The sequence below is a fragment of the Abrus precatorius genome, unplaced genomic scaffold (genome assembly GCF_003935025.1).
Source record: "Abrus precatorius isolate BTA unplaced genomic scaffold, Abrus_2018 Scaffold3, whole genome shotgun sequence".
NCBI lineage: Eukaryota > Viridiplantae > Streptophyta > Magnoliopsida > Fabales > Fabaceae > Abrus > Abrus precatorius.
Window position 1 is genome coordinate 4372638 of NW_020874373.1, and position 20429 is coordinate 4393066.

General features: G+C 32.3%; 2 protein-coding genes across 2 annotated transcripts; both read left to right on the forward strand.

Moving 5' to 3' along the window:
* Positions 1-6159: 6159 nt before the first annotated feature.
* Positions 6160-11233, forward strand: LOC113861424 (dnaJ protein ERDJ3B-like). The gene is made up of 10 exons (XM_027494227.1): positions 6160-6425; positions 6550-6698; positions 6829-6961; positions 7334-7445; positions 7967-8083; positions 8342-8428; positions 10001-10060; positions 10134-10211; positions 10376-10447; positions 10553-11233. Exons 1-10 carry the CDS (start codon positions 6355-6357, stop codon positions 10709-10711), a joined length of 1038 nt encoding a protein of 345 aa, XP_027350028.1. The 5' UTR covers positions 6160-6354; the 3' UTR covers positions 10712-11233.
* A 2391-nt stretch (positions 11234-13624) lies between these two features.
* Positions 13625-16631, forward strand: LOC113861021 (phospholipase A1 PLIP2, chloroplastic-like). The gene is made up of 5 exons (XM_027493618.1): positions 13625-14170; positions 14547-15047; positions 15275-15334; positions 15452-15868; positions 16050-16631. Exons 1-5 carry the CDS (start codon positions 13625-13627, stop codon positions 16629-16631), a joined length of 2106 nt encoding a protein of 701 aa, XP_027349419.1.
* The last annotated feature ends 3798 nt before the right edge of the window (positions 16632-20429 follow it).

Sequence of the window (20429 nt, forward strand, 5' to 3'; positions counted from 1 at the left end):
TTTAACTGCAAGTTATTTGTTGATCCAAGGTCTGCATGCTCTTTAGCCAAATTAAGGGTCGAGATTGACCATGAATGAGTGAGGAATACACTTGTCTATTAGGATGTAATGGTGGATTGAATGAAGCACTCCTTTAACATGTCTTGGCAAATTAAACCAAAATCATTACATGAATTAACTTCAATTCTCACGGTAAAAAACCTTAGGCCCACCTATCAAAGCGTAATTAAACTGCTTTAAAGAAAAAAGAAGGCTACAACGAATCTTGTCTTATCTTCAAAACCGATATTTACTCTCTTTCCAAGTACATTTACTATACAAAATTTGTTTCCAAAGAAAAAGGTGAACATGAAGGCAATATACTTCTTTAGGGTTGAAACTCTTGAAAATAGAGAAAATTTGGGATATTGTTTAACCTTAATCTCTAGGCAAGGGAAGAAACACTCTAAGAATACTAAGATGTAACATTTAGAGTTTTGTTAAAGGGGAGTACTTAATTCTTACGTCATTATATGTTTAGCACAAAAATATATATTAAGTGTTTGATTAAATTTTATATTATCTCCACTCTGAATTGATTTGTGTGTGCTTGCTAATTAAATTTCTACTTCAAAGTTTTCTTATAAAATTTAATGTGATTTTATTTTATGTTTGTTTACTATATGGTATTTTAGAATTCTTGTTTTGACTATCGACTATATAGTATAATTATCTAAACTCTAAACAAATAAGTATACATATATTATTTAGGACACACACACAGAAACCATTAGACAAACTACTTCTGTTTTATTTATCATGAAATCTTATTTCTTAGAAGTTATTACGAATTTAATTTAACTGTATGCTTATTCACAAAATAGATTTTAAAAAGTTTATTGTAAATTGTCTATGTTTTTCAATTTGAAATTTTATAGTTGGCAGTATGAAGTTTTGCATTGCTTATTTCTTACTACAAAATTTTATCTGATTGATAAAAAGTTTTTATAATTAAATGTGTGATTAATTTATCCAGGTTTAAATGTTTATAAATTATTATTTTTATTTAACTAATAAAGTTCTGATACTCTAAAATTTAGTTATCTTTGATTCTAAATATTTAGTTTGATTTTTTGTTTTTTTAGAATTGTAATTCTACCCTGATATGTGCCTCAAATGTATTATGTGTGTGTTAAAAAGTGAATGATGGAAAGACTAGATTAAAAATTGATTGAAAGAGTCAAGTAAATTATGTTAGACTTTGACTTGAAAATAATGAGATTGGAGGACTATGACATGATAATGAATAATGTGTGGCTATGCATCATATAAATATGGCATAAATCAAAGAAGAAAAATGACATTGATCCCAACGATCATCAAAATTTTGTAGAAAAACATGTTTAAATATAAGAACGAGAGATGTGTGTCGCATGGGTGGGTTATGGATACCTTAAGAATAAATACTAGCCAAAACTCAAAATTTTCACAATATTTAACATTTTATAACCAAATAAATATATATACATGTATCAATAGTTAGCATTTAAAACCAAATTAGTAATCACGTCATTATATGTTTTATATTGAATTGAATATTAACATAACACATTATCTGTTAGTAATTTAATTAAAATATTTACCAACAATTTTTAAAATAAAATTACATGAACAATGGCTATCTTAATATTTGACAATTTTGTAGGTTAATAAAATAATATTTTTATAGTAAGAATTGAAAATAAATATTTTTATATAATAAATAAAATGGTTTTATTTATTGGTTTTATTTTATATAATAAATAAATAATTTTATACTAAAACTAGTGCAATAAGAACATCATAATATCCCAAGGCATTGTACTGGCCGAACCGACAATACCGTCTGAATTATGGGGTCCGTCTAGGCCCGGCTTGTACCGGCCCACTTTACATAAATTTCACAAAAATAAGGTCACGTGATTAACATTTAAATATAATTATATTTTAAAAGTTTATATAAGTTCATGGTTAAACAGGGTAGCTCTCAAATTAGTTTGAATATTTTTTATCTTTAAAATTTTTACTTACTAATATTTTGATTTATATTTTTTATTCTTATTTGTAGTAATTTAAGTAAAATATCATTTTTTATTTAAAAATATAAAACCTATTTTAATTTTGTTAGTAAATTAAACGAGTTAATCCACGAATATGCGTGATCAACCTATTTAAGTTACAAGTTATATGGACCAAACTTAAAAATTGAGGACTTTTGCCAACCAAAACACAGGACGAAACGCATGTACTCTACTCTCAGTACAGCCTGTAAAGGTAATAAGGTTCCCAAACTTCCTTAGCATTATCATAATAAGAACAAGGAATACGTGTTAAGTTCTATTAATCCCAAACTTAAAAAACAATTGAGTTTTTTTCTTAATTGGAATTTCATATTTTTAAGAACTTTGAAAGAACGCACTACAAAAATTAGTTATTATAGGTGATGAGTCTAAAGTTTTATAAAGTTTACGTTAAAACTACATATTTCCAATGTAAAACTCAAATCTTATACGTGTGTTACATTATAATTATGTGATCTTTATGTAATTTTTGTTTTCAATATTCTGACCAAGTGTTTTCATATAAATAATTGTGAGATTAAGCGTGGGACCACAAATAATGATTAGGCGAAATCTTTATTACTTTCACTGCAAGATTAGACCACAAATAATTTTCAATCTAAGGTTAATGCTATATTTGCTTGTTACAGTTTACTTTGACTGCAAATAGCTTATATTAAAATTTGTCTCAATTGTTATGTCTATTATTACTTTCATTTATTTTTTAAAATATCATTTTTCTTTTATAATTATATTATTAATAGAGATACTTTGGATAAAAAATTTAAATAGAAATGACAATAAACATAAGAGAGAAAAAATTTCTTAAACTTTTAATTACAATTTTATACTGTGTAAAATAAATTATTTTTCAGTAAATTTTTCACTAGCTAAATTTGATAATTACAGGTCATTAGCCCTGTCCTCATTAATACGATTTCTAGTTCACTTTTTGTATTAAGAGATAATGTTAACAATGTTTTCTTATTTGATGAATTTTTGTAAACCCTACGCCTCTAGTAAATATTTTAGATATACTTTCTAAATAGTCAAACTTATAAAAAAATTCATTTAATAATAATAATAATAATAATAATAAGGTTTTAAATCACAAAATAATTTTCAAGCCAATGATGATTGAATTTCACTATAAATAATATTAAAATTATAATTATAAATAATGTTCTTTTATTAAAAAATACATTATATTATAAAAGTTAAAGCATTAATAATATTAAATACTGTAAATTTTTAATAAAATTATATTATTTATTGATTTTTTATTCTGTGTCTAGCAATATATATTAAAAAAATGTTTTAAAAAATGTTAACATTAAATTTTAAGTCAAATGTAAACATTTAATAGTATTATAATTTTTTAAAAAATAAATGTATATTATATCTAAAATATAATAAATTCCTTGTTTCTAATAAAAGCTTTTTTTTTAATATTATATACTCCCATATTTATATTACACTTCACTAGGTATGTTAATCTAAAGTATCTTATTATGCGTCGTCAGTTTAAAACAGTGGGCTTTTTAATTTATGATGCATGATATTATCATTAAAAATAAAAAATGAAGATATTAGGATAAACACCTTGATCACATAATAACAATGTGGAGGGTCATTCCCTCTTCAAACACATTCATGCAAACCCGTTCCTAATGTAATACTCAGCAAGCGAAGTCCAAAGCTTACTCTCATCGTCCACAAAGAAGATACAACAAACTTGAGCTAAATGTAGAATACCCACTTGAAGATAAATTGAGAAAAAACTCAAAATCTCTCTGGTAAACAGAATTAGAACCGTGCTTACTCAGTTGCCAAAAAAGGGAAATCAAAGCATTAAGTGTGGAAATGTTGAAACTTTTTAAAGAACACCGAGAACACACTTGAAAGTATTTATTATAATGGAGTTAAAGCGGATTCCGAGGACTGAAGAAGAAAAGGGTTTTCTTAATTCATTATTACTTTTTTAAAATAATATAAATATTTTTTAAGAACTGTTTTTGAAATATTAATTTTAAATAATAAAATATTATAAAAAATAATGAGATCAATAACGAGTTGTACTTTTACTTAAAAAAGAAAAATGAATAACATATACTAATTTCAAATATTTTTAAAATATTATTGATTAAATTTTAATACTTTTTTTAAACTCATTTCAATGGGTTTTATTTGTTTATAGGTATAAAAAACATCATGAAACTCATTATTTACTGTTTTATATCATTGTTCATAAAATAAAATACTAAAATAATTTTGTATACAATTCAAATTTAAAATAACTGATCCTTATAGTTTGAAGAATCAAGAAGGATATTTATTCAATTAAACGTCGGCACGGGTGTCCTGTTACGGAGTGGTGGGTTGTGAATTATGGCTACGCTTGGTGGTGCGGAAGAGATTTCAGCCATCAAGTTTGGTCTCCGAGTTGCACGGCAGGAAGAGAGGTTTCCAGAAGATAATATTCAAATCGGAAAGTAAAAGCATGCTCTGATTGGCCTTGTTTTATGTGAGGAAAATTATGATTTTTCTTACATGAGCCAAAGCCAGAGTTTTGTTTATGGCCAATAAACCACAATTTTGCCAACAAGGAACAATCAGCTTTAAGAAAAACGAAGATCAGCGTGTCTTAGGTTGTTGGACAACGACCAGTTCAAGAGGTATGGAAATGAGGAACAGACATGGGCCACCTGGTCAAAAATAAAAAATAGAAGCCTATATGGGCCATGAGAATCAGCTTGTACAAGATGTTGATAATGGCGTATGGAATCTGCGGGTGTGGGAGGCCACTAACACACTATTTTATTGAAATATTTTGTTAGACCAAGAGAGAAAGAAAAGAGTTTTGAAGGAGAGGAAAAATGTGTAAGGTTTTTTTTATAATTTTTTCTGTAATTTAAAAATTTAAACCAAGAAGAAGGAAAATGAAAGAAACTAAAATAATGCATTAGTTCTAACTTAATTTTGGCTTCTCCTTAAAATTAGCAAAATTTGGAAGGAGTGTAAAATTTGTCGTTTAAGAATATTTGCGTTATTGCAAGGGTATAATAACATTTTTTTCTTCTTTCCTCACAAAACAATCAAAGAGAAATGAAATATTAAGTTAAAAATTATAAACTTTCAACAATCTTATAAAATATAAGTTGTAAATTTTTAGTTGATTTTACTAAATATAACTTGGAAATTAGTTTGAAGTTGGCTGAACGCCTAAAGCCAAATAGTTAAAGAGTGGCGATATTTTCTGAGAGACCCTCAAAGCAGAGACTAGCAGCAAATTTAGAAGCATATAACGATAAGAGAACAAAACATATTTCAACATAAAGGATAGCTGAACTTATCAACTTGAGCTGCGAGTCCCACATTGATAATAATTAATGTTATTGTTTACAGAGAGTCACATGGCGATTTAAAAAACCACTCAGCTTCTTTTTGGGTAACAATGAGGGTGGTACTGGTACGGGGCTTGGCAAATTCCGTCACATCTAAATGATGTATCTTAAACTGGAATAATCTCTTACCCTTTGTATTTGGTAGTCATCGATGAGTACTATGGATATCTTAATTTGTTTTTTTTAATTTAATTTCACATAAATTAATTAGTAATAAAGGTTTTATTCAATTATAATTTAAACTAACTAAATAAATTGATTCTAATATCCAAATGTCATTTATATTTACAACGATAATGCTTGAAAATTAAATTGTGACTAAATAAGAAAATGTGTTTTTGCATATCTCGGGGCTTAGGCTTTACGGTTTCATTGGGCCACAAACATAAGCTGAGAGAAAGAAAGAGATATAGCATTTAAGCTTTGGACCCAAAGATGCAGAATTGGGCTAAGATGTGAAGCCTTTCTTGGGACCAAAATTAATAAAAAAGAAGGCGAAAATGGTAATTTTGTTATTTTTCCTTAGGCGAAGATGGGGGGAACTTCCAAGACGTTAGGAAAACCGACGTGGAGAACGAGGATTGGTTGGAACAACCAAAGGTTGACGGTGATTGGTCAGTTTCGAAACGAACACGTTTCATTGCGTATTGTCGACTCCGTAGTCAAGTCTTGGCGGAATCCCTTTCAGGTCTGCCACTGTAAAAAAGCAACGGCCACAAGAGAAGAAGCGATTCATTAATCATAACACATTTGATTTCTCATCCCAAACCCTAATCCCCAATTTTGATTCCAATTCCTTCAAGATCTGAGGGAGCATAGCAGAGTCCTAAAATTCCGTTTCGGAGAGATCCAAGTCTCTCGTGATCTTCATCATGGCGCATCGAAGAGCCAAGTTGTTGTTCCTTCTTTGCGCTCTCTGCTATTCTCTCAACGCCATTGCTGGGTACTCTTTCTCTATGTTCTCTCTTCCTTTTAAATTTTAACTTTCCCTGAAACAGTAAAGCACTTTATATTTTGTGCCTAGTATCATTGCTTATAGTTTGTATATATTGTTTGGTGGGTTGCAGAAAGAGCTATTATGATATACTTCAAGTATCGAAGGGTGCATCGGACGAGCAGATAAAGAGGGCGTATAGGAAGCTGGCACTGAAGTACCATCCTGATAAGAACCAGGGCAATGAAGAAGCTAATAAGAAATTTGCTGAGATTAGCAATGGTATATATATATATATATATACATATATTTATTTGGTTGATTTAATTTCAATGACCTGGTCTATTATGACCATTTATGTTGGTTTTAAGGGGTTGTTATTGTTGCTTCTTTTGATTGCTATCACTATCAGCATATGAAGTTTTGTCGGATAGCGAAAAGAGGAGTATTTATGACAGGTATGGTGAAGAGGGTTTGAAGCAGCACGCTGCTAGTGGAGGCCGAGGTGGTGGAATGGGAATGAACATCCAAGATATTTTTGGCTCGTAAGTGTTGCCTTAGCTTTTGCCGGATTGGTTCTTAATCTATCACCTTTGATATGTATGTTGCATCAAATACGGATCCAAAGCGGCAATTAATACAGTTTTTCCATATAATCCTATTAACATATTCTTATAAGAATATTTATATGGTTTTATTGATTCATTGAGTCCCTCATGTCTGCATCAATTTTGCTATGGCACCAATCTCTATCTGGCTATTGATTTGTGGGCTAAGATTAGGTTACAGTCCTGAATAGGCAGACTCCTAGGTTTTGGATGTATGTTAATTCTGCAATTCTTGGGTGTTTAGTTTTTAGTAGGAGCTCTGAGCTTGGTTTTATGAATGACATTGTGAAACATAATTGTTTGTTTTAGTTTCTTTGGTACGGGATCCATGGAGGAAGAAGAGAAAATTGTAAAAGGAGATGACGTTGTTGTTGAATTGGATGCAACGCTTGAAGATTTATACATGGGAGGTTCCTTGAAGGTGAGGTCGCATCCAGTTACTGTTCTGAGCATATGCATTTTTGCTATATATCTGCTGATTTGTTGTAAAACATTCCATTATTGAACTTCTGCAATTTTTATTCTAAGGATATAGATGGATATGGGATAGATTCAAGATTATCAATTATCAAAATGGTTTTTTCATGTGCTGCATGGTAACAGTAAAGTACGCCTTTATTTAGCTACATCAGCCTGTAGAAAATTATAAGTAAAATTTTTAGCAGCTAGGAAGAACTGCACTAAGAGCTGAAAAGCAGAACTTGATTCTGACACACATAACGTATTCCACATTCATATGGCATCTGATATTTTTGGTAGCTGTTCTTATTTCCTTTTCCAATTTATCTCAGATACTTATAGTCTGTATTATACCCTATTAAATATATTAATTGAGGAAGCACTTTGGCCACTAGCTAAGCATGGTTGTAAACTATCATAATGATTAACAGAAAAATAGTGAGTTGAAACGTAGAATTTCTGAGTTTGCATTGTAATTTTCAGGTTTGGAGGGAGAAAAATGTAGTAAAGCCAGCTCCTGGGAAGAGACGCTGTAACTGTAGAAATGAGGTTTACCACAAGCAAATTGGGCCTGGGATGTTTCAACAGATGACAGAGCAGGTAAACAGAACCTCTGAGAATGTTGATATAAAATACATACTCTCCTTTATTGTTGGTACTTTTTTTAGGATGCCAATACAACAAACACACGGACTTCATGTTCCATGACATCTGACTGTAAAATGTTTATTTATTGCTCATGCTCAGAATTTTTTTTACTTGTCTGCATGTGTTTGAGAGACTGAGGGTTGTGCAGATATCTTTTAATCCTGTTGTTGCCATATGTGGAAATTTTCACTCCCTAATTTAACTGTCCAGGTCTGTGAGCAGTGTCCTAATGTCAAATATGAAAGGGAGGGGTATTTCATCACTGTTGATATTGAGAAAGGCATGCAAGATGGGCAGGTAAACTTTAAAGTTTATATATAAACTTTATGTAAGTATGCATAATATCATGTCTTATTACCGATTGTCCTAAAAGCCCTAATATCTAAAGTGTATCTAATCGTGTATACATCCAAATTCTGAAGACAATAGGGTTCTGTTTAATAATTCCTATTTTAGTTCTGTCAGGACTCAGGATTAATTCTACATGTTAGATTGAACAGCATAGAGTATTTTTAAATTCTCTATTGTGTCACTTCAACTGAAAAAAGTTCTTGTAATTATTACCAATTATACCTGTTTTTTCATTTAGTTTATTTATTAGCATTAAAAAGTGAGAACAAAATCCATCAATTATAGCCTCTGATGCATCTAAAAAAGAAAAACATTTTTATGACATTGTCCAATGGCCATATGTATAAACAGTTCATTCGCCCTTGCTGTAAGCTAGCACAAAAATTGAAGTTATTTTTGGTTTTCAAACTATCTACACTTTTGTAGCACATATATCAAATTCCTGGCTGTGTTGATATTGTCAATGGTTCCAAGTTATTTAGTGGAGGCATTTGTTGCAATTTTTGATTGCTATATAATCCGAGCTTTAGTAAAAGTTGAAGAAAGTGTTCCAAGTTTGGATAAACAACACCAACAGCCAGAGCCTTTCTCAGTACTTTGGTTTAGCTACTTGAAGTCTTGAACCAATAATTGATGCTGTTATGCACGGGTGAGATAAATCATGGAACCAAAAACTAAGAATAAAAAAAAATGTGAATCGTTCCAAACTTTAGAAGGCCATGTTTCAATTTTAAAGGTGTGCCTAGTTTAGCTGAAAATAGGCAAGTGGAAAGTTTGTAGTGAAATTTACTTTACACAGCCGTGGGATGGTTTTAAATGGATCCTTGTTTTAACTTCAGCTCAACGAGTGGTAAAAAGAAGGTTTTTCCATTTACCTAGCACCAAGGAGTGATAAGCTAAAGCTTTCTATCCACTCCACTTTCTCTATTTTACATTTCTACCAACTGAACTCTGTAGCGGAATGTCAATAATACGCTTTTTTATTATTGGCTGAAAGTAATTGGAATTCATGAAGTTGTGATTCCTACTCCGTATTTAATGGATCTCCCACATGGTTTCTTGAAGCATGTGTTAGGACTGCGGGGGAGGATATGGTCTCAAATGGGGCCTAGCCCACACCATAGAGTTTACACTAGAAGAAAGAAGAAGTGTATAGACAAGGAGAGTGATGTGATAGAGAGAGAAGTAAGTGATTAGCCAAAGTAAGGAGGGAGTCCGTTATAGTGGGACTGGTGTGTGAGAGGGAATATCTTTTGAAAGTTAGTTCTGGATGGAGAGCACTAGCTCTCCGTAGGATCCTAGCTCTGGACAGTAGTATTCATTCTACTGATTTTTCTTTTAGATCAAGTAATACCAACATCATTTCCTCTGTTTCCCTCGTATGAGTTGTTTAAATTCCTTGTTGATTTTACCGGTTTGTATCAGCATGTGTTATTAGTATCTCTCTACTTTTTAAGGTGTTTTAAAATCTAGTTAATTGAAGTCCTATAGAAATTACAAGTTCTTGTCCATTCACAGGAGGTGCTATTTTATGAGGATGGCGAACCAATAATTGATGGAGAGTCTGGAGATTTAAGGGTTAGTAGTTGTCAGTTTTTGTATGCATGTTATTATGCGTGTAGCGGTGTGCTGACAATTCATATTTGAACAGTTCCGTATCCGTACTGCACCGCATGACTTTTTCAGACGAGAAGGCAATGACTTGCACACTACTGTCACTATAACTCTGGTAAGTATCGCTCTTGTTGATATGCATATCATTTGCTACTGTGCCTTTTGGTATTATCAGCATGTTTAAATACAACATGTTGATTTTGCAACCGTTACTTGCTCTCAATTGGGGTTTCTAAAATTCTTTTCATTGTAAAGTTTATTAACCTTAATCATCTTCAGGTTCAAGCCCTTGTTGGTTTTGAGAAGACCATTAAACACCTAGACGAGCATCTGGTAGACGTAGGCACAAAGGTGAGCATGAAATATCCATGTTTCAGATCTCATTCGTGTTGATGTATTTGTGCGTGCGTGTGTGTGTGTGAGAACACGGTTGACAGACATCTTTTGAATCCGCAGGCAATCACAAAGCCAAAGCAGGTAAGAAAGTTCAAAGGGGAGGGCATGCCGTTGCATATGAGCACCAAGAAAGGAGACCTTTACGTCACTTTTGAGGTTCTATTCCCCACGTCACTAACGGAGGAGCAGAAAACAAATATAAAAGCAATTCTTGGTTAGAATATACACAAGGAACGTGTTATTACGCTCATTACGTTATGTCCTCTTGTGTCCTCAATGTAACATGATAGGATGTTAGAGTAAATGCATGCCTTGGGCCTCTCGCCCCCCTTTTTTTGTTAGTTGACAAATAGATACCTCCCCCCTCCCATTCATAATGATGCGGATCCTGTAAGCCTTGCCGTCCTGGTGAATTCAAGTGCCTTCTTTGCGGTGCTATTTTGATGCCATGAGAAAAAAAATGCTTAAGTTAGCTTTGTTCTGTGTCTTCATCTCGTGAATTGTAGAGTTAGACTTGATTGCATATCTCATTTCTTTGTGGTTTCTGCCTTAACCGGTGGTTGACACTAACATAAAATGAGTAAATGTTTGGAGATGCGAGTGAGTTACAGTCTCTTCGATGATGTTGTCAAACACAAGGTCGTCTTACTGAAGTTGGTATATGTGTCGTTGTTGAAACGTAGAAAACAATGTTGATGGACCCCATTAGTGTGATTCATAATATTTTTTTATTGTTGCAAGCATTTGACTATGATGGCAACGTATTTTTGCATTTACGTCTGAGTATCACTCATATTTTGACTGTTCTATTTACTCATCTAAACTTTTTAACATTGTTATGCGTATATGACATAGTATTTTCATAATTTATTTAAATCAATGATTGAGGTTAATTATATGATTGATGTACTTTAACTTAATACTTTCTCATTTCTTAATTGGAAGGCACTTTTCAAATTATTAAATTTTGTTCAGGTTAATTAATAGTTTTACATTTAATTAAAATATGTAGCTTTTTTTTAAAATTATACTTAATTAAAAAGTACTGATTTTACTTATTCTCTCTGTACTTTAATTTTGATTTTGATTTTTCTATCTAAATGATTATTGAACCTTTTGAGAAAAAAGTTCTCCTCAGTCTTTTTACAATTATGAAAGTATTTTAAAATTAAAACTTTCATTTAAAATATAAAATGTAAAAAAATTGGTTCCCATGATGTTTGCACACCCATACGCATGTTTGTTGCATCTTTGGCATTAAAATTAAGTTTTAATTCATGTTCTGAAGTGGCGCTTATATCATTATAGGTTTTATAATTTGTATTATAGTATAAATAGATTAAAAAAAAAATTTTAAAATACTTATATATTTTTATAGTAAATAAAGTTATTTATAGTGAATGAAAAAAATAATAAGGGTATTTTAATATTTTCTTAATATTTTTATGAAGATAAACATTTTAAATAAATTGAAAATTTTAAAGTAAAAAGTAATTTGAAACTGAACATAATAAGAAAGATGTGTAGGCAACGCCCACACTTAATTGATGCTATACTCAATTTTGTTTTTGTCGTGTCTATACTCAATATTTTATATAATAGTAACAGCTGCAGTCTTGGTTGGGTTGACCATTGATTTGCTTCCACCGTAATTTTTGACCGGTGTTTCTTAACCGTATAAACTACATGCACAAGATCGTTGGTATGAATCAATATTTAATTATTTGCTTTTCTTAATTGCATAACATAACTTGTACTTTTTTTTATATTTTCCCTTTTTTTTTATCATAACCTAACTTGCACTTTAGTAGCAATCAATATTCATGATTATGTAAATATTTATTGCTTTGACTTTCGTGAATTATTATTTGGGATTTATTTTTTCTTACACTACTCTTGTCCAACTCCTTTATTTCGTTTGAAATTATTGATAATAATAAAGAAATATATTAAATAACTTCAATTATGGATACTAATGAAAATCAAGTTTAGTCAAAGAAGTTAATCCCCTATAATGCAATAAATCACATTTTTATCTTTGTTGAGATATTTATTTACAGTCAATGTGTATCAAATTCTTAGAATTTAAGACCCCTTCTTATATAACACTTGGGACGAGATTTGAATCGTGCAAACCAATTTTTGAAATACTTTCAAATGAATTTATTTAATAAAAGAATATTATTCTAATTTTCTATTTATGGGTAAAGTTTAAAAAAAAATCAATTATCCTTTTATTTTTTATTTTTTATTTTATCTGAAAAGATAGATAAAAACAAAGATGATATTATATATTATCAGATAATTAATAATTATAAAAAACAAGACAGCAATTGTTAAGTACAACAGGATTATTGCAAGTTAGCCTATTGTTTTATCAATTTTATGTGAGATTAATAATGAACATTGTCACTGCTTTGAAATTACTATTACAAGATACTCTTAATTGTTTTATATTTTGAAATTTAAACTTCAACCAACTAGCTGTGTGATTCGATTATCTTGTCACCATCTCTAATTCTTGTAATAATGCCTTCTTTTGTTAGACCTCAAAGTTGTTTTTTATTTTTCATAATATTGTTTATATTTATCTTGATGAGTTTATTTCAATGCAGCATTTTGAAAATAAAAAAGAAGTGTAGCTTTTGAATGTGGCGACTAGGAAAGACACGGTAACGGTGGTGCGTGACAAGGAGGATCTCTCCAAAAAGATAGGAACAGAAAGCTGATGACGAAAGTTAAAAGCATGAGGGACAAATCAGTGATTGTAGCCATGTTGTTCAAATGCACTTTATACGACGTGGCACTTCCCTGAAACATCGCGTTTTGCCATGAAACGACACAATTGCGACCACACCCACGTGCGAATAAAAATTTCTATTTTGTGAGAGCCAAATCAAAAGTTGCGTGTTTCCTTGCAAAGTTGGAGAGCCTGAGAGAGATTAGCAACAACATTTCCTATATTTGGCGATCCGTTTGGTTCCAACCTTTACTTTTTCTTCTTTTGATTTTTCTTCTAAGAATTTCAAGGAACCAACAAACGGAACCTGAAGCTGAAGAATCTTTGGGTTCCATCATCGTTCTCTGCAAACCAACACACGCAGTCTTAATAATCATTACATAACAAAAACAATGGATACTCTGTTATTAAGAAGTAGCATTTCCATTCCCATTGCTGTAACTGCACGCGCCAATGATTACGCGTCACAGTCTCAGGTTAGCACGGTGGGGTTCTCCTCCGTGTTTTCTAGATTCTCCTTTAGACACCCTTTGAAGTCGCTGTGGCCACAGCCGAGTGGCAAGGCCGCCGGCTACAAAGGGCTCGCCGTCGACGACGCCGTTTTGGCGGAGAATGGAACGGCGGAGCTTGAAGGAGAAGGAGAGCGTCAAAACGGAAACTGGGTTTTCAAGATTTTTCATGTCAGGTCTGTTTGGAATGGGGAGCGAAGGAGCGATGCAAACGATGAAGATGAAGTTGTGGCGAATGATGGAACGAATGAAGAGGAGTGTGATGGTTGTAAGGTCGATGATGATGATGAGGATGAGGATGAAGAAGAGGTTGAATTCGATAGAGACTCGTTTTCGAGAATGCTACGGAGGGTGTCATTGGCCGAAGCTAGATTGTATGCGCACATGTCCCACTTGGGCAACTTGGCATACTCTATTCCAAAAATCGAAGTATTTTAATTCTTCTATTTCTTAGTTTTTTATTTCCAATTTTTTTAGCAACGGAACATCTTGATATAAATGAATCAGATTTCTTACTCTCCTCAATTGACATCGGATCCACCCTGTTATCCTTAATTTTTCTAATTTTTTTATAGACTGATCTGGAATTTTGGATGATATCTTTGAATCCCATTATGTCAGGCCAGTGATAGGTATATAAATCTGCATTTTAAAAGGTTTAATTTCGATGTAACACCAGTATAAAAATGCATTGCTCTAAGTTTTGGTGATTTTTATTTTTGTAATCAAAATTTGGAATTTTTGGTTTTCCAATAACGGGTACGGTAGGTCATACTAATTTATATTTTTTTCTTTGTTTAATTAGCCAGGGAAGCTCTTGCAAAACTCTGGTCTACGTTTTGTAACTTCATCCATAGAAAAGAAGGAACTAGCTGTGGCAGCTGAAAAAAATCAGGCATGTGGTGGAACTCAGAAAGAAGGATGTAATGAAAAGGATGTGGGAGAAAGAAAAGAGCAAAAGAATGGTGTATGCAAAATAAGTGCATCTGCTGCATATGGGATTGCTGCTTCTGCTGCCTCTTATCTTCATGCTCAGACAAGGAGCATACTTCCATTCAAATCTTCTGATGATGGGGTCAGTGAAGCTTCACATGAAGCAAGCAATGAAAGCTGTGACAGTGACAGCAAGAGGAACACTGAGGTGGCAGCTTTGAGAGCAACTACTGATTCTATGACAGCAGTGGTTGCTGCAAATGAGGATGTCAAGCAGGCTTTTGTGGATGATTTGAACTCAACAAGATCTTCACCCTGTGAATGGTTCGTATGTGATGATGACCAGACCTCTACAAGATATTTTGTTATTCAGGTGTGGTATACTAATCAGGAACATGTTTTTATCTTGTCGTATAAAATGCACTTAGTTAGCAATAATGCATGAGCACTTAAATACGATGAAAGCATGATTGTTATAATTACCACTTTTTAGTTATTTCATTTAGCAGTCATGCGTGAACACTTATATGTGATTTCACAGACAATTTTGGATTTATATTTGCCATGTTCTGTCCAACTAATCATTGTTTTAATATGCAGGGCTCTGAGTCGTTTGCATCCTGGCAAGCAAACCTACTATTTGAGCCAGTTCAATTTGAGGTAATTGTTAATGTTGCAAATTTGTATTTGAAGTGTCAATTTTGTAATTAAAAGTGAAAACAAAAAAGGTTTTCTAAAACCAAACAGCCATGTAATTTCTCTGATACATTTTTTTAGGGGTTGGATGTACATGTTCATAGAGGTATTTATGAGGCTGCCAAAGGGACATATCAACAGATGTTGCCAGAAATTCGTGCTCACCTAAAATGTCGTGGCTCTCGTGCAACATTTCGTTTTACGGGTCATTCTCTTGGGGGAAGCTTGGCATTACTTGTAAATCTTATGCTGTTGATAAGGAAGGAATTTCCAATGTCCTCTCTGCTTCCTGTAATAACGTTTGGCTCCCCATCCATCATGTGTGGAGGTGATAATCTACTTGACAAACTAGGATTACCACGCAGTCATGTTCAAGCAATCACAATGCACAGAGACATTGTGCCACGAGCATTTTCTTGCAAGTACCCTAACCATGTTGCTGAACTACTAAAGGCTGTTAATGGAAACTTCCGTAGTCATCCATGTCTTAATAACCAGGTAAATTTCTACTTCATTCAAAAGAAACAATACATAGAGACTCGTTCTGTTTATATATTGATTTTATGCATACAAAAAGTAGCAACCTCTTATTATATTTTTACGTTGTCTTTCTCAATAAAAGCATGACATTTTTAGTTGCTTAAAATGTAACAACTGATTTGTGAATCTTTTACTGCAGAAGCTATTATATGCACCAATGGGTGAATTGCTGATTCTACAGCCAGATGAGAATTTTTCACCAAGCCATCATCTACTACCTTCAGGCAGTGGTCTATATCTTTTGAGTGGTACTCCTCTCTCAGAATCCAATGACACAGACAAGTTGATCAGAGCAGCACAATTGGTGTTCTTGAACTCACCACACCCACTTGAAATATTAAGTGACCGATCAGCTTATGGATCAGGAGGAACCATACAGAGAGACCATGACATGAATTCATACTTAAAATCTGTGAGAACTGTGATTCGCCAAGAACTTAACCAAATTCGTAAGGCAAAGAGAAAGCAAAGGCGAAAGGCGTGGTGGTCTCTGGTGGCGCCACGTGGAAATCATGAAGGCATTGTTGTTGGGAAGTCCGTTGTATCTGTGAATGTGATTCAAGACCAGCCTCCTTTTTCTGCCATCATACAGACAGGTCGAGAGTCCTTGAAAAGGTTCACTAGTCTTGTGGGCTCTCAACATATGCAATTCTTTGTAGTGCTATTGTTTCCTGCACGTTTGTTACTCTTGGGAGCATGTAACATGATTAGCTTAAGATGAAAACACTATGATGATACTTTATTCTTTTTCCCATTGGGAGTGTTGTATAGGGAGAGGGCACATTGTTGGTGGAACAGTTAGGCCATTCTTTATTCATTGATTTCAAAATTAAATGTACTTGTATAGAAAATATTGCTCAATATTAACAAACCCAATTCTTAATTGCTTTAGCATTCATGTGACTCTTATTTGCTCCAAATAGTACAAGGAATTGAGCTTTTAGGTATGCTTTGTTTGTACAACTAGTATTAGTTATAAAGTTTGCCTATGCGCATCAAGTTACATGTAAAACATTTATTGATGGCATGGAGTCCTCACACAACGAGCTTCGTGTGGTGCTAACATAAATTGACCAAAGTAAATAAACATTCAATATTTGAATACTATTATTTCAATGACAAAATTAGTGAAATTTTTTAACTTAATGCAAAAGTTGTATATTCGCTTCTAACTAAACGTGTTTTTAAAGAGCAAACTTAATTTTAATTTGTTACAATAAAAAAAAATACATATCTGGTGTAGAATCGCGTTTATAATAATAATAATAAAAAAAAAAAAGCCTCACGTTTTGCGAGCTGCTTCCTCGTACATTCGATTAATAGATATCACCCGTGTCTTACGTGAGTAACACAGAACTGCGTGTGTTAAAGGCTGTGGTGTAACTTGAGGAATAGAGCAAACCTCTATATTAATACATGACCTTGTAATTATCGTTAGTTTATTTCTAACATTAATAATAATAAAAACCATTCATTTTATTTTATTTGCCTCATTTCCTTTAGTCATATAAGTTGATTAGAAGGGTAAAGAGAGTGAATGCTTATAATTTCAAACGAATTTATTTACTCAATACTTCACAGTGATTGTTAAATAAGGTGTATAAATTTAGTGAGAAATAGAAAGAGAGATAAAAAAGAAGAAGTTAAAAGTAAAAATAATTTATAGATGTATAAAAATCACAACTCTGGATACGTTTTGCAAGATAGGAGGCATAAAAACTAGCTAGATTGTGTCTAGTCCACTTCGACAACCCATGTTATGCACATGTTGATTCACAATTCACACGACAATCCAAAGATAGCCGACAAGTTTATTAGTTTAACGTAGATTTTGGTCTGAAAACTGGTCAGAGACAAAAGAACAGTCACCACACCATATGGCCATGCCTGAAAATCTGAGTAATCCCTATCCATCCAACAAAGCAAACTCTCTTGACCTTTCAGCGCAATTACAAACGCAGAATCCGATTTGGATATGGTTTAGAGCCATCACTGCCATCATATGCATACCAATCGTGGGGACGTTTTCAATTCTCCTTAACATAATCTTTAACTCTCAAAGAGTCAAATCAGTGAAAAAAAATAATCATCACCCTTTACCTCCAAACATGCCATAAGCCAATAATCGAGATTCATCTTGCTTCTTTGTTAGACTAACCAACCATCTATAAAATCATATTATAATTGCTTTGACGTAATAAAAATACAAGGTGAAAAATAAAACGTATCAAATCTCTCTCTCTCTCTCTCTCTCTCTCTCTCTCTCGCATTTTCATTTGTTGCATTTCTCAGTCGCTCTTTTTTTGGGTCCATTTAATCTAACCAACTTTAAGTTGTTTTTTTCTTTTGGGTCGATTAACCCATTAGTGTTGAATTATCTTATTCTATAGAGAGAAAAAAACCTGGATTGTGGATCAGTGATGTCTATGAAATACTATGAACGGCCCATGTTCAAGCCCGATCATAAATGACGCAAAGGTCTTGGTTAGTATTGACAATTGCTTACACAATACCTCAAAAGAAAATAGGTTAAAAATTTCAACCAGCAATTGAGTGTTTTTTTTTAAGCTTTAATAGAATTAATTTTAAATTTTGAATGTAATTAGAAGATGTGTTTAAATTAATTTCAGTAAAAGTTTTATATTAGAACAAGTGTAATGTAACAATACAAAAAATAGTTATTATTGTAAATAAAAAAACCCTAAGAAACAGGTGGAATATATTTAATAATTTCAAAATATACATTATCATTTTCTTAATTTTTAATTAATAATTTTAATTCCTTTTTCTAATACTGAAAAGTTAAAGTTAGGAGAAACTTCGCTCACATGCAAGTCAAAATAATACTAATCTAATGAGAATTTGTAGTGATATTATACATTTTTTTACTAATAAAATATTTTAATTCAATTCCTGACATGATTAATCATTCTACAGAACATGCAATCCAAAAATAACATGCCGCTTTGCTTTGCTTTGTCAGTAATCCGTCATGGTAAAACGTAATACTATAAGGTAGACTAGTAGGGAGAAAGGAAAACACGTTAATGCAACTTGCCAAAATCTAACTAGTTAATTATATAGGAATAAATACTTTATACAACATGATACATTAAGACACACGTGAATGGCATCGCATTATTTCACTATAGACACGAGCGAATTATGTTAAAATAGGAGCCAACAATACAAAAAATTCTCTCTCTCTCTCTCTCTCTCTCTATATATATATATATATATATATATATAAATGAATAAAGCAAGCATGCTCATATTTATTTGGTGCAAAGGAAACTAAACCAAAAGAGAAGAAAAGTAGAAGGCACGCAATTTCACTTTCATCTGATTCTTAACAGGGACAAAAGTCCTTGGCTTGGTGTTAAATTTCAACCTGTGGGATCAGAAATTAAAGCCTATAATTGTACGATCGCTTTTTTGTTCATCCCTACAATTTATAAGTGGAGACGCCAGCAATCAACCAATCTCTAGTACAAAGGCGTACTCAACTTACTGCATATGACATTTTAAGGCCCAGATACAATTTTTCAAAAGCTTTCATTTGCTTACTTTTCCTACCCATTCCCACTAGCTGAATGCATGCTACTCTATACACAATTATCATGTTTCTTGCCCATACCCTTTTCCGTGGACTTTCATGTTCTGCGCATCACTAATCACACTATATTACCGTGCATAACACATCCATTACGTGGTCTTAGTCTTCCTGATGCGCTTGTTAGATGAATAGGCCTATGAAGCAATTGAATGGACAATAGCCATATCCAGATATCCTCAGATTCCGTATCATTGCTTATTTTCAGAATCAATCCTTAAACAAGTAATAGTGTTTTCAAAAGTCATTACCATTATTCATATATAATATTAAGGTAGAAAATTTAATTGACTAGTTTACATATGGTGACATAAAAACCATTCTAAATGAGGTGTAAAGGTTGTTCACTGCAGACTCAGATCTCTATAAACCTTTCTTTCTTTTTTTTAGGCTCATAATGAAATTCGACTCCCCATGTCCCAAACAATAAGAAAAAAACACATTTTTTTGTACCTTTTCTTTTGTAACTATCTGAATTGCGTTATAGAATTGATTAATAAAAATAGATAATGTTGAAAAGAATTTGTCAGATATTTCATCCAGCACATTGTGCCACCAAGGTTTGACAACGTGCCAGAGAAAACCCTCTAATCCATCATTGTTGGGATGGAGAAGCCACATGATAGCAGCACATGATGCCATTAGCATTATAACTGGCCACGAGTTCCCCTCATGCTCCCTACATTCAAACACGAGGTGTTATTTTTTCCCTCCAAACACATCTTAGATATGTTTCTCTTATCTCAATTTCAACCCGTTTTCCTAAAGCATTTGTTTATAACTATTACTAAATGTGTTCCTCTTAGATAAGTCCACTTAAAATTTAATTTGAAGGAAGAATTTTTAACACTAGAGTCATTGTTCTTTTTATACAATATACAGTAGCATAATAGTAATACAATTTAT